The 15,344-nt window shown below is 35.6% G+C and overlaps 1 protein-coding gene, 1 long non-coding RNA gene and 2 pseudogenes across 5 annotated transcripts; 1 reads left to right on the forward strand and 3 right to left on the reverse strand.

Annotated features, from left to right (window-relative positions):
• Positions 1 to 333: 333 nt before the first annotated feature.
• Positions 334 to 10,812, reverse strand: LOC146935396 (large ribosomal subunit protein uL6m pseudogene; annotated as a pseudogene). Its single transcript, XR_015030223.1, has 2 exons — positions 8,692 to 10,812; positions 334 to 1,152 (listed from the first exon to the last, which is right to left on the reverse strand). The product of XR_015030223.1 is annotated as a large ribosomal subunit protein uL6m pseudogene (transcript).
• LOC146935397 (uncharacterized) lies at positions 2,482 to 3,716 on the forward strand. Its single transcript, XR_015030226.1, has 3 exons — positions 2,482 to 2,647; positions 3,131 to 3,204; positions 3,288 to 3,716. It is a non-coding gene; the product is annotated as an uncharacterized LOC146935397 (long non-coding RNA).
• On the reverse strand, positions 4,551 to 6,921 carry LOC146935398 (protein FAR1-RELATED SEQUENCE 5-like). The gene is made up of 2 exons (XM_085750594.1): positions 4,816 to 6,921; positions 4,551 to 4,681 (listed from the first exon to the last, which is right to left on the reverse strand). The coding sequence occupies exons 1-2, from the start codon at positions 6,863 to 6,865 to the stop codon at positions 4,551 to 4,553; spliced, it is 2,181 nt and encodes a 726-aa protein (XP_085606720.1). The 5' UTR covers positions 6,866 to 6,921.
• Positions 10,813 to 10,965: 153 nt separating the features above from the next.
• LOC146935399 (protein RTF1 homolog pseudogene) lies at positions 10,966 to 13,401 on the reverse strand (annotated as a pseudogene). Of its 2 annotated transcripts, none has more exons than XR_015030213.1 (2): positions 13,331 to 13,401; positions 10,966 to 13,021 (listed from the first exon to the last, which is right to left on the reverse strand). The product of XR_015030213.1 is annotated as a protein RTF1 homolog pseudogene, transcript variant X1 (transcript). The 2 variants fall into 2 exon arrangements; XR_015030214.1 differs by having other exon boundaries at positions 13,149 to 13,401.
• Between the last annotated feature and the right edge of the window lie 1,943 nt (positions 13,402 to 15,344).

Consider the following 15,344-nt stretch of genomic DNA (forward strand, 5'->3'; position numbering starts at 1 on the left):
TATAAGCAAAAAAACACTTTTTAGATTCATTCAATACTTAATGTATTTGGTCAATATATAGACCAAATACATAATCTATTTAATGAATTTAAAAAGTACATTTTTTCTTATAAATGTGACAGGAGTATAATATAATGGAAGTTTAGAGACAATTAATTTTAAAACTTTATATCAATCAACTAATTCCAATAGGAGAGAGCATATGAACCATTCCTATTAGTGATGAAATACTAAAAAATTCCAATAGGAGAGAGCTTATGAACCACTTCCTATTAGTGATGAAATACCAAAAAATTGATAGATAAAAGAAAAGCTAAAAGGATACTCCCAGTGTGATTACAACACCTTTTTTTTTTTTTATTAAACTGTTTCAAATGTTCAATGAACTTCACACAAAAAAATCTATCTGCAATTCTGCATACATTCTTGTGAACATGCATGCGTTGACAATATTGGAGGTTTGTTTTTTCCATTTTAAATTTGTATGCCCAGCAGCATAGGTGATCATTGAAATGACTCAGGTAACGAGGCCTAATTATTGACATTTGGATTGTTTTTTTGTAGCTTGTTGTGTGTAGTACGCAGAACAAAACCAAAACCAAAGAAATCATTATTTGAAGGAAGAATAATTTTCCCTAAATGAACTCCTCTAGCATATGTCTTCCAATTCGTCTGTATATCCACAGCTCACATTGTATCTGATTCGCAGACTTCATGAAATCGACGAAGATTATACAATCATTTAGACTTCTTTCCTTGCTTTTTCTTGATAACTTCATCAGTATATATTATACCCTTACCTTTGTAAACCTCAGGCGGCTTACAATTGCGATCGGTAACTGCAAACTGAAGAACCCTTTGCTTGTCGATTTCAGTACAACAAATTACATTGTCTTTGAAGCAGAAAACACGAACAGCAGTTGGCGCAGATAATTCAACCTCGTGACTGTAACCCAATTTGCGATACAGTAACCTCCCTGCAGATTCAGCTCTAGCTTTGAATCCAACACCCACAATCTTCAAAAAGCGGAAAAATTTTGCTTCCATCGATTCCAATGTAATTCAGCTTCCTGACGATGGTTGTGGCGGCCGGTGACCGAATCCGCCGGCGTTGAGATGAATGCGAGTCCAATTTGTTCATTATTACAATACCTATTAATTCAACAAAAATATAGCAAAATACATTTAAAAAACATATTAATTAGAACCTTCAAGTTTGAAACATGTTTGCTCCTTGTGAGTGATATAGAAAACAATATTTGTGTACTTACATTTACTTTGATCCATTGTTATAACTCCAATCAAATAATTAAGATACAAAAGGAAATAAGACTAAGAGAACATAAGAAACGTCCCAAAGAAAACAAACCAAAACCAACGCACTAAAGAGCCAAAACGCAGCTACCTATATTGATAAACCAGTAGGAGACTGATACAAACAGCCAGCAAAGGCAGACAATAAAAATCTATAAACATAACTGAAACAGTTGCAAAAAATAAAACTGAAATGTTGCGGCTGCAACACATTGACATGAAACGCAAGGAGGAAGAAACACTGCTACATGTATAAACAAATGCTTAAAGACACAAAATTAACAAAAGGAAACTCAGCAAACATCCCATTTCATATACCATGTTTATGCAATAAAAAAAAATAGAGCAGATAATGTGCAGGTCTTGCTCTTCGTACTCAAAAATAAAATATCAAACTTAGAATGTGTAGGCCTTTGCTCTTCGTACTCAAAAATAAAAATATCAAACTTTGAGATGGAAAAAAAAATCAATTAACAAACAAACTTGCCTTCTATCTCATAAGCATAATACATCCAAATCAAATACTCAGAATCTGAACAAATAACTAAATGGCAACCTAGAAGGGTGATATATAGTCTTAAGATATAAAAACAACAACAGATCGTAGACGATTTGGAAGGCCAACATCAACATGAATCCAAGAAATCCAAAAAATAAGTTGGTAATCCAATAAAATCGAAGTTACAGGCTATGAATGCATAGAGAAGAGACAACTTAGAACTTTTTTAACAGAATTTGTTCCAATTTTGAGATGTGACTTCAGTGCACAAAATGTTTAATATGTGGAAACAAAAAAAATATGATACCCGAGAGTGAGATTTGAACTATGATACAGACTCTAGATGCATTTGTGCTGCCCTAATATATAAAAGGTTTTTAAGTTTCTTATTATTCATTCTAATAATGAAAACAAATTTTGTTAATTAAAGGAGCAGTTGTGTGGATGCTACTAAATCTATTCAAAGCAAAGAATAAAAGAAATTGGTGGATAGACAAAGTTGAAATCTTAACTAATTTGCTGCTGATACACTTTACAGTGGGAGGCACTTCAGTGCCATAGTCATTTGGTGACATTGTGCCATAGTCCCTATCATATTTTGACACGTGTCAAGGCTTATTAAAATAAAATAAAAAAAAGAAAATGCAAGTTTAAATGAATTAAAAAACAAAACGCATCGTTTTGCTTCTTTCTTCTTGCCACTTTCTTCACCATGCGATGGTGTTGATTCTTTCTTTATTTTCCTTTTTCCAGGTTCCATTCTCTCTTGCTCGTCTTTTCCGTATCTCATCTACGCGCGCTCCACATCTCTCTTTCTCTTGTTTTGCTCTCAAGGTATGAATTTTCATTCTTCTTCTTTCCTTTTTTTTTTCAATTAATTCTTGTTCATAATCTATGTCTCTTGTCTTTGATTCCGTTTCTGTGATTGATTGCTGGAATTATTCAAATTTTTTGGACTTTTTCGGAGTTAGGGTTTAAAACTTTTCAATTTGGGATTTTCAGATTGCGACTGATTGTTATGAAATCAATTCAAATTAAATTTGTCTTTGATTGATTGCTTGAATTATTCTAAATTTTTGCCATTGATTGTTATCGAATCAATTCAAATTAAATTTGTCTTTGATTGATTGCTGGAATTATTCAAATCCTTTTGTCTTTTTTCGGGTTAGGGTTCACAACCTTTTCAATTGGGGCTTTTAAGATTGGGACCTATTGTTATTGAAGCACTTCCAATTAAATTTTTCTGTGATTGATTGCTGGAATTATTCAAATTTGTTTGCTGCTTTTTAAGATTTTTTCTTCCTTCTTTCATGTTAGTTGTTGTGCTCTATCGGAATTTTAAGAACAAAGAACGGTTCCAGCAGCTGAGTCTCTCCCCCTAGCCAAAATGGGTAACCTAAATGATCCCCTCTTTTTTATTTTATCAACCGTGTGTATTTTTCTTACAATATGCATGCATGCCTTGTGTTTTCAGAAGCTGTTAAGAGGAACATTGTAGAAAGCAGCATGGAGGAAGATCCTTATATGGTCGGATTCATACTCGAACTCTTTATGGGTCTCTATCTCTCTAGAAAGCCCCGCCCCGAGCCTGTAACCACCACTGGTTTTCTTCGCCAGCCGCCGCATGACCTGTAACCACCGCCCTCCGCCGCACCGTTAGTCTCTAAAGAAGGGTCGCAGGAGGGTTGGATCAGTTTGAAGGATTTTGAACAAGAAAACAGCTGCTATTGGGAAGGAAAGTCTCTAAAGAAGGCTTAGATCTTGTTATGTGTATTCAATTAAGTCAGATTTTGATTACATGTATATTAGATTAAGTCTCTGTCATGTAATCTGTTATGTAATTTGAACCTCAATGTGTATATGAAATTAAGTTTTATCCATCAATGAAATCAGATTTCTTCAATTTATTTTTTGGTTAGTATTATGCTTTCTCATGATTTCTTCATAACAATGGTTACTCTTGATTGAAAACAATGGTATTGGTGCTATTTTGAATCAATTGTAGAATAATGGTACACTGATATAACAACTTCCTTACAATGTTTTGAAATTGAATGAAAGTCATTTAATCATGTAAATAAAAGAGTACAAAGATGCCGCATATAGGCGTAACATCACCCGACACAGACCACTAAAATCCCAACCGGAAAGGTAAGGAATACCACTAAAAAACCAGCTGCACCAAGCCACTCCAAAATGGCGTAAGCTATGACTATGAAATCCGAAATAGGCTCCGAAATTCAGTCTCATAGCTAAGCCGCTATTGGCCCCAACACAGACCCTAACCTCAGGCAAGCAAGCAAGTGAAAAAACTGCCAAAAAACCCAAGCCTGAACTGCCTCCAAAAAATGCAGCAGCTGCTGCACTGATATGACAGCAGAAAAAACAGCTCTGTTAACAAAAACACTGTTGAAACATTGCAAAAACACGACCCTGCAGACACCACAAGAGCTCAGCGTGCATTGTTAGTGCAAAATTACTAACTAGTTTGCACTATTTTGCTACATCAGTCCACTTTTATAACTGCATTTTACAGTATATTCCAACCAAAATACAACCCTGTAGATGCAAACTAACTGTACATAATAATATTCAAAAAATAACCAGCCCCGTTTCTTTCGATTGAGATCGGTCAAAGTAATGCTCCAATATTTGTATCATCAAAAGGTGCCTACATTAATAACAAAAAATAATTAAATCATGATTGTGTGATGAAAAATAATTAGTATAAGAATAGTTATGAAAAAAAATATGAAATTACCATCAACGTAGTTGTGTAACTAACAAACATATCCTCACGTGCTAGCGGGGGCTCATAAGTTGGGGGCGCGGAACAAGATACTCCATCGACCATATTAGTTGTTAATTCTCTAACCTAAAATGATTATGCAACATTAAAATAAGTGAAAGTACATGTAAAACTAAAACAAGTAATCTACATATCAACTTATATACCTGTGAACTTCTTTGAGGTGGAACACGGCTAGATTGAGCGTGTTTACTTGGAGGAGCACTTCTTTTCTTGGGCTGACGCTCAAGGAAACTTTTATGTCGCTTAGTTCCCTTTGAGCCGGGTTGTTTCTTGAATCCCTTTGGTTGCATGGCATCAGAACTCTCAAATGATGGATGATCATTGTCATTGTCTCTACCTTGTGTTGGACATTCTGTTACTTTCTTGAACATTTCATCTACACTTTTATCAACAAACATGAGACTTTCTTCACTATGCGATGCTGCTACAGTTGCCGCTCTAATGAACTTAGAGACAACTTGTCTGAACATTCGGTTTCTAGATAACTTAGGATCTTGTTCAACCTCTTTTCCCCTAAAATCTTGCACAATGCCACAACGGGCTTCTCTTGTCCACCTTCTTAAAATATACCTATCAGGAATCACCTTAACATCGTTCAGCTCAAATACTTTTAATGCATGCGAACAAAGTATGCCAAATGTATCATACTTCTTACAACTACAAGTAATGGAAGTTGAAACACGATTAAATGACACTCTAAAAGACCCTTCATGCTTCTCATTAGTGATGACATATTCACATAGAGAGTCAGTTTCATGTCTAATGGGTACAGACAAAGTCAAGAATAACTTAAACTCGTTTTGAAACAACTCAAATATAGTGTGTGTGTATATCTCTCCCATTTGGAGTAGTAATGGTGAAGTTTCATACACTAACCTTGCAAGCTTATGTGAGGATTCATAATCACATTTCAGTTCTTTTTCTCTCTTCTCCCCAACAACTCTTTCGAAATGTTTCAAGAATTGCAGGATACCCAAATTCGGTTTTAGACAACATTTAAAGTGAGCATTCAAACTTTCACTAACTTGTGTACTTCGCATGCCAAGTGTTAATGCTTCCTTCATATAACATGCAGCCCATTTTTTTTTTATTTCATAAACTGACTTGATCCAAGATGAACCATGAAGATTATGTTCATTGACCAAGTGCAACCAAGCTTTCTCAAAATCTGCTTCAATGCCAATTTCATACATGCACTTGCTGAAATCTGTTAGCAAAGAAGCTCCTTTCTTCATCCTGTTTCCAAGATGTTTAATTCCATTCTGCAACAAGTGCCATGTGCATAAACCATGGTGAGTCTCAGGCATCACTTCTTCAATTGCCCTAGACATTGCTTGACTTTGGTCAGTGAAGATCGTCTTTGGGTTTTTGTTGTTGTGTGCTTGTAAGAATGTTTCAAACAACCATTTAAATGATGGAATTGTCTCATCATACATTAGAGCTGCACCAAAAATGATCGTACCTCTATAATGGTTGAAACCAGAAAAAAAAGCAAGTGGTCTATTGGCATCGTTGGTACAATATGTGGTGTCCAATGAAACAACATCACCAAAATACCCATAATCCAAGATCATATTTGCATCACACCAGAACACATTTGTAATCTGTTCATCTATATCCATCTGATATGCATAAAAGAAGGACGGATTCTCCAACAACTGTCGTTGAAAATACTGTGAAAGATATCCAACGTCACCATACACCATACTTCTTTGTCTTTTGGTAGTGATGTAGTTTCTTACATCCACCTCTGTAAATCCAACATTAGCGATATGCCCTGCATGTGTGCTCATAAGTTGATACACTTCCTTCTGCCTTAATCCAGAGTCATCGGCCATATCAATCTCATATGCTTGTACTTCAGTTATCTTTCTATGTGATCGAAGCATGTGCGTTGTCTCTTGATTTAGTAGATCATGGTTATGTTTTTCTACAAACTCATTGATAACCAACTTTCCATCTATACTTGAAAGTGTAATTCTTGCTAAGCATTTCGTTCTAGTCTCGCCTCTCCGAATTTTTCCTTCATATGCACATTTATCCTCTTTCTTCCGTATTCCTTCCTTACAACAAACAAACCTACATGACGATACACTACCGTCTTTCTTCCTGTTTGTAAAGCGTACTCTAACTCCGAAGCCCTCACGTAAAGCATAAGCAAGGTAAAATTGTTCAGCCTCTTCTCTAGTGTCAAATTTCATTCCAAGTTTTGGCTTCCAATCATCATTTGAAGAAGCCATGTCAAATACCCAAATGAAGGTACCTGACAGGTAAATAAAAGAGGTAAGAACAAGGAGTGTCACTAAACAGGTTAACAATACATCCAAATGAAGGTACCTACTCAGACATCAGACCAAATTTAAACCACCACCACTGATATGACAGACAAACAGAAATAAAAAACACAACAGCTCCAAAAATGAAGCTCCAACCTGCATACTCGATAACACGCAACAAAAGCTACACAAACCTAATTCATCTAATGTTTAGCTATTAAACAGAGCATATGTATTCCTCCTAAAAAACAGAGCATATTTACCCCTTGCAATGGGTTTACTTCAATCCTAAAATAAAACCCTAAATTTCTTAAAATCTAATCCTACAGAATTGAAATTGGTTCAAAAGCTTTGTTTTCTTTCCCTAATCAAGTGTAGTTATTCCTATTTTAATTTTGATTTTGGTTTTTGTTTGTTCTCATGACCATAACTATTCAAAAGATGAAGGAAAAAAAAAGATAAGGAAGAAAGAAACGAACCTTACGATGCCAGACTATCAAGCGGCGCAGCAGAGGTTGTCATCGGAGGCGGAAATGGCAAGGAAAAAGAGCGGCAATCGTGTTTGTCACCGCTGCTGCTTTGAAATGGCAAAGAGAAAGAGCGGCAATCGTGTTTGTGTTTTCCCTTCTGCATATGCGTTTTGTTTTTTAATTCATTTAAACTTGCATTTTCTTTTTTTTATTTTATTTTAATAAGCCTTGACACGTGTCAAAATATGATAGGGACTATGGCACAATGTCACCAAATGACTATGGCACTGAAGTGCCTCCCCTTTACAGTTGGTAGAATAGGAAAAGATGATTACACTGAGTGTATGATACACTTTATATAGGGGAGTAGGGACCGTAGCTAAACTAACAAATCTTAACTAATGTGCAACTAATACTATCTAACCTGTAACTAACTTAACAAACTTCAATTATATATCGAACATATCTTCAACTCTATCCAACAATCAGTGCTTGATGATTAATTTGAAATTAAAAAGAAAAGAAATCTCTCAAGCTATAAACTATAATCACCTTAAGTCATAGCAGTACTCAAAGGGAAGATCATCAGAATCAGAAAATGAATGCCTTTGTTTCATTTATTCTATGACATTCCATGCATCAACAACATAAATCGGTTTTCAATGAATCAATGAACATATTTACGATAGTGAAAGACGGAATTTTTCACAAAACAGCCAAAATGTTTGCACAAAACGTTTCATTTCATAACTTTAGACTATACCTGGTGCTTAAAAACACCTAAATATTAAATCATTCTCACCTCCAAATAGTGAAATATATCCATTAACAACTATTATAAAAAATCATATTCTTAATTTGAAAAGCTTTCAACAAACCTAAATGTACTCCGGTGTTATAAAATACCGGCTATAGCAGAACTATAGCGTGGCGGAATTTGATTTGAAAAGCTTTCAACAAACTTAAATGTACTCCGGTGTTATAAAATACCGGCTATAGCAGAACTATAGCGTGGCGGAATTTGAACAAATTGATATAATTCCGCAATACGTTAATCAGTACAAAGTGTTATCAAATAGCGGAATTTGAACAATCAACTATTTTCTGTGATCCGTGATTGACAACACTAAAAAATCGTTCTCAAAATCGTAAAAATCCATACCCATTGGGCATAATCTGTTTAAGAATAATCAGATAAAAAACATAATCTATCGAAAATAATAATAATAATAATAATAATAATAATAATAATAATAATAATAATAATAATAATAATAATAATAATAAGAAATTGGTGATAATGATGATGAAAGAAATTACCATTGGTGATAATAGCGCTGGTCCGTGGAGGAACTTTGAATTCTTCTGAAACTGAAATTGTCAAAGAAAAAAAACTGAAAAAATTAGCATATTCACGATCGATGCATGAAAAGGGAAATTGAATAGAATGAGATGATGATGATGACATACAAATTGAAGGGTAGTTTTGGATCGGAAGTTAGAGTGATTTTTAAAGAAACCTTTCGACCGTTCGACATATTCACCACCAACAAAAACTCTCACGCTACCCCCACCATCTTCGCCCCCGTTCGACGTATTCTGGTCAATCAACACTCGGCCATAGACCTAACAGGTGGTAATGCTATATATGCCTATATGCAATGGTTGGGTATTCTGATTCTGGTAAAGATGCTGGGCGCTTTACTGCTGCCTGGGAACTTTACAAAGCTCAAGAGGATGTGGTGGCTGCTTGCAAAGAGTACGGTATTAAGGTTACTCTATTCCATGGCCATGGAGGGAGTATTGGTCGTGGCGGAGGCCCAACTTATCTGGCTATTCAGTCCCAGCCGCCTGGCTCTGTAATGGTGAGTTATGCATCTTTAGCCTAATTATTGCCCAGGTCTAAAAGGCTGAGTTAAGTCCCATGTTCCATCTTTCGCTACATCTGAAAGATGTCTGATACTTATAGTATTAATCTATGTTTCTGTTAGTTTTTTGAAACATGACTATAGTCCAGAATAACACTCATAAACTGTGAATTTTGCAATTATAATTACCCTCAAAACAAACATAGTGGGAATGGTAACCCTTAATTGAACACTGAATGTACTATATGATTAATTAAGCACTAGCAAGGCATAAAGTTACCAAGAAATTAATAACATGTTAATTTCTTAAGAAAATTGATGACTAACATGCATGGAGGGAAGCTCTACAGAGAAGGCAACTAGGATGAGCAATAAGCCACCTGTCCAAGCACTCATAATGATAAACATGTTGACATTCTGTTAACAACCTCACCTTTTCATTATTTTGGAAAATACTCAAACATATGCAGTGTTCCTTCTTAATCTCAAAACCAGATAAGTAAAAATGAGTCATCGAATTGCATTTCAATCTCACCAATGGTGCAAGAACCTGATGCTCACAAAAAACAATGTGTGGTGATCTTAAATTTGCAAGGTCTAGAGAAATGAATTACTACCTATTAGCCAAAAAAGTAGCATGATATGAAACAAGTTTAAATGAACCAACATATGCAAGAGAGTCAAACCATCTAGCAATACTAGAAACTAGCATTTCTAGAATGTTAACTAATATTGAAAGAAAACCTTGTTAAACAATAAGAAAAAAAGGATTCTAAAATCTAAGAAAATGATTCTGCTACTCCTATCTTTGTTGTCTCATTCCATAATTATTAAACCCAACAAAACTCATATTGTCCTAAGCAAACATGCAACTACATTGTACTATGAGTCGTATATACTTTTTTTTTAAGAAACAGCAAATTTATTCTCGTCAAGTAAATGCAAGACGCAAAAACACTGGCGGCAGACAGAAAATTACAATAGGTACCAATATACCGGAAAAACCTACGACCCACTCCACCCCACAAAGCCTCTCGGCCAAAACACCCCATCTGACAGTAAACCAAGAGCACCTTTCAGAAGAAAACCAGAAAGTGGCTGCCAAACACTGCGAACCAACAGACACCATCAGCATGACAAGGCCTCTTGGCCAAACCACCTAGATGGCAGAAACATAAAACACCCTGCAGCTCAAAACAGAAATTGAGGGCTGCTATATACTTCGTAGCAGTAAAAAGCAACCGGCAGCACTATCCTCAGCAGCATACCCCAGCCTCACCAACCGCACCGCACCCCAGTCATATATACTTCAATTATTAATTTGCACTAATCAACACTATCATACAAAGGTTGAAAATATTTTAAATGATAAAAGTCAATGTTTTTCTAAAAGACAAAAAAAAAAAAAGGAAAGGAAAAGGTTGTAAATATTTTAAACAATAAAAGACTTAAACGAAGGAAGGAAACAAAGAAAGAAAAAGATAAACCAAGGCTGGTTGATCCAATTTGTAACCCTTCAAGGTTGTAAGTTCAAAACTTAGATGAGCATGTTTTGCCTAAAATATTGTGTACCACGTACCCAATAAACATTACAAAGACACTACGTCTAATTTCCATAAACCTGGATCTGAATTCTGAAAATTACCAGGATGAGCCTTTAAAACTTAAAAGCCTCAATCTAACTTTCGCAGTGAATTGAAATTTCATGTAAAATTTTAAAGAAAAATAAATAAATCCCGGAATATCTTGGAATATAAAAGGAATTTTGTGGGAAAAACTAAGTTGTCCACGATAATATATTTGTGTAGTCATAATCTTGTAGCAAACCACAAATCTAAACTTTAATGCTAAGTGGTTTGTCTCAGACTGAAAACTCTATGATCTATTACAAAACATTTCTGCAGAAAATACAAACCAACTTTTGCCTTGTAATAGAGTTGACCAAAAGGAAAATTGTCACTTCAACAAATTTCAAAGAAGCCCTCTTCTTCTCTTGTAATCACCAACTGTTAATGTCAGCTGATGACTCCTTCCATCCTTTTCTGGGACTCGAAATCCAACAACTTCTTCAATTCTCTGTTTTTTTGCCATAAACCCTGCCTGAACTCCCTGCGCTCCACCAAACTTTTGCCACATTGCTAGCGATATTGGCAACTCAAAATCATGCAGTACATTTGACTCTGTTCCTTCATCCACTGGAGCTCTTGTGTCTACCAACTTTCCAGCACCAGCAGCAGCTTCCAAAGCCTCGGCAGTGGCCGTCATACCAGCTCCAATCCCATTGCTGCCTCCATTACCCACTGCACCACCAGAAGTATTATTTCCAGCTGCAGCCTCTTCAGCCGGTTTTGAATTATAGTAGTTCCTTGATCTAGTCCATCTCCTTGAAAAAGGATCATAACCTGCCTCCCCTGCTTTCAATGCTTTATTAACTGGCTTTAAATCAGAAGCAGTTTTGAAGTTCTCAAACCTGTTCTTTCTGTTCATCTCAGAAAGCCTCAGAGCCTTGGCGTCCTTCTCCCGAGATTTCCGGGATTCCTCCAATTCTTGCAGTTTTGTCTGGATCTTCTCTACTCCGGCTGCATCGTTCTTGCTTTCTGCGATTTCCAATTCCCTTTTCAACCGGTCCTTCTCAGCTGCAACATTTAGTGGCCTCCGCGAGATAGATTTTTTCTCTTCTAACATCTGCTTCACAGTGGCTGCTGAGTAAACAAAATTATTAATCTTCTGCATGTCTTGCTTTTTTTCCACCACATCTAGCCTCTTCAGCATCCGGCCACCACTTCGCTCTACTTCCTTAACCCACTGTTTAAACTCCTCCTCAAGCGGGGGAGAATCGCTAACCATGGCCATTTGCCACCTCGCAGCAGAGGTCTCATTTCCCCAGACAACATTCAAGTACTTGTATGTGGTTTTATTATCTAATTTATAGAGTCGATTAGGATCCGAGGCATCAACATTTTTCACCATACAGAGCCTGTAGATAGGCCCAGTCTTTGACCTGCCAATACCAACCCTAACGAAACAACCAACAATCAACTCCTCAAAAAAGGGCTCCATAAACCATTTTGTAAGTTTTGACCTTGGAATGGTGATTTCTTTTATGTCCTCAAACGATGGCTTTTCAAATCCAGGCATTATCTTGTCATCATCGCTGTCAATAATCCCTTCATTTTCAGACAAAGCTTCAACATCCTCGTCACTACGGGACCTACTTTCACTTTCACTATGGCTTGAGCTACTGAAATTAGGTTTCCCTATTTGCGGAAAACCCCCTGATCCTGAAATTTTAGACCCCTCTTTCAGCTCGCGATGTGCTTCCGGCTCTCGCTGTTTCAGCCTCTTAGCACGCAGTTCATTCAATGCACCATCCTTAGCAGCTGACCTGTCAGAAGATCTAGTAGATGACATCACACGAGAAGACGGAAGAGGAGGCGGAGTCTCTCTTGTCGATACATTTCCCTTCTCACGCTTGGATGCTATCTTGGACAAAATATCTTTATCATCCTTCTTAGCAGCCCTATCAGACAAAATCATCTCTCTTTGAAGTTCAGTCATCTCAGAAAGTTTCTTTCTGTCATCCTCATCCTTGTAAAGATCATCGCCAACATCAGATTCATCACTCCTGTCCACCTCACGGTCAGAACCACCATCATCATCATCAGAGTCATCATCGTCTCCGGAATCAAAAAATTGATTTTTTGATGAAGGTGGGAGAGAATGTTTGTTTATACCAGCAGCCTCCAAAAGGTCATTTTCTAAATCAGCCATAATTTGTTTGTCTGCATGTATAACACAATGTATATAATCAATCAATCAATCAATCATATTGAAAGTTAAAACAACAAAACAATGAACACAACAAAGCAATAAACAAAAGGGTGTGATTTCGATACTAAAGTGTGATACCGGGATTGCGGCCGTTACAAAACGGTATCAGCAGTCACCGTGACCGTTTTTGGACAACAAAAATCACCCGTTACAGACTTGAAAATTCAGAAATTTGAACAGGAGAAGAAGGAATACAAGAAATTTGAACAGGAGAAGAAGGAATCTGAATCTTATCTTTTTTACACAAATCAATTACTTACTTCTCTTCCTGCTTGCGATTTGCGATTCTGGTGTTGCCGTTTCTTCTCTTTGTCGATTTCAGTTTGTTCCTGCTGCTTGCCGTTTGCGATTTGCGATTTTGTTGTTTTTTTTTTTTCAGTGAATAATAATAATAATGTTATACTCTCTCTGGTCCTATTTATAAGAGAAAGTTAGGTCAATAAAAGTTAATGTATCTGGACTTAATTTTTAACCAGATACATCAACTTTTGTTGATCCAATTTTCTCTTATAAATAGGACCGGAGTAGTAATATATTATGGGTTAGGATCAAATGACACCAAAGTGTCAAATTAAATATGACACCAAATCTTATCCATTCAATTTGTTTAATCCAAAGGCTTAAAACAATCATTAGAACAATTAAAGTGATCAAATATTTCTTGATTTGTCTTGCTATATCTTTCCTTTAATAGTTTATTTTGCACTCAAGTTTGAATTTATTTTCTTATGTATGCCCTTCATTTCAATTTCAAAAAACCTATGTTCTCTTCCGTCCATCACTTATGGATTTCTTGTCAATTTTTTTTGTATCGTATGATTTTCTCAATTCCTGTATAGTTGTAAAGGTCTGAAACTTAGTCCACTTTTTATGTGAATGCAAACCGACGGATAGAAAATTTATCCGAAAAAAACTTTCGTTATTCAAAACGAACATTAGCATTGTTGCAAATAAAGTTTGCACAAAATATCAATTTAAAAAAGAGCAATATTATAGTTCACGAAAATTGACATATTTTAGCACGACATTGCACGACTATGTACGTGTCATCACTGAATTTATTTATATTAACTTTTAATTAAAATCAAATTTAAAAACTGTAATAGTGTTTTATAGAATACACAGGTCATGTACATTTGACGACGTCAAGTGTCGTGCCACTAAGCATTAGTTTTTAAAAAATTAATAAGAAATTTGAAATTGAAATTGAAATTGAAATTGAATGGATGAGATTTGTGGAATACTCACTAAGCATGAGTATTTTGAGATTGAAATGAGTATTTTTGAAATTGAAATGAAGGGCGTACATGAGAAAATATATTCAGAATTGAGTGCAAAATCAACTATTAAAGGAAAGATACAACAAAACAAATCAAGAAATATTTAATCACTTTAATTGTTCTAGTGATTGTTTTAAGCCTTTGGATTAAACAAATTGAATGGATGAGATTTGGTGTCATATTTAATTTGACACCTTGGTGTCATTTGATCCTAACCATATATATATATATATATATATATATATATAATTTTTTTTATTAAATTTCATTAATGTTTTTAAGTCGTATCACACTAGTATTCGTACTACGAATATGAGCTTCATAATTCTGCATACTCATCAGTTTATGTCCGGCTAGCAATGTAATTTGAGTGTCCAAGTCAACTTGACTCTTCTTTTTAGCTCCCTTGCCATTATGCGATTAGTATTCATTTAGAGCCAAATTCTCAATCAATGCTTTCACTTCATTTGAAGGTCTGGTCTTCATAAGAACTTCAACTGAAGCATCTAAGACCATTCGAGTTTGAGTTATATGAGTAATATGACTTATAGTAAACATTTGCACCAGTTGTGTACATGACATTTCTTCAAGAGAAACGTGAACCTCTCTCACACATCATAGAGATTCTATGTCCTGCTGTTCAAAACTTGTATCTCTTCTTTCTTTTCCAAGCACTGTGATAGGAAAGAACCGATTAGAAAAATCTATGCTGCAAGTCGTCCCACTATGCAGTAGTTTTGAGCGGGAAAACATTCAACTAGTCTTTTTTTTTCAAGATGAAAAGTCTTAGTTCCTTGACATATTCAGAGACTCCATTTGGATTGGTGGTAGCAAAAGTCTCGTAGAAAAACGCTTCATGTTTTATAGAAATGTCTACAAGTTAGCCATAGTAAAAAATGCCTTTTAAGGTTTTCTTCTCTGTGCAAGGTGAAACTGTTAGGAATGAACTGGGACTTGGGACACTTTTTTTCTTCCAAATAGTATGGAACTCAAT

Source organism: Medicago sativa, chromosome 3 (genome assembly GCF_051527215.1).
Source record: "Medicago sativa cultivar Bolivia chromosome 3, Bolivia_mono, whole genome shotgun sequence".
Lineage (NCBI taxonomy): Eukaryota > Viridiplantae > Streptophyta > Magnoliopsida > Fabales > Fabaceae > Medicago > Medicago sativa.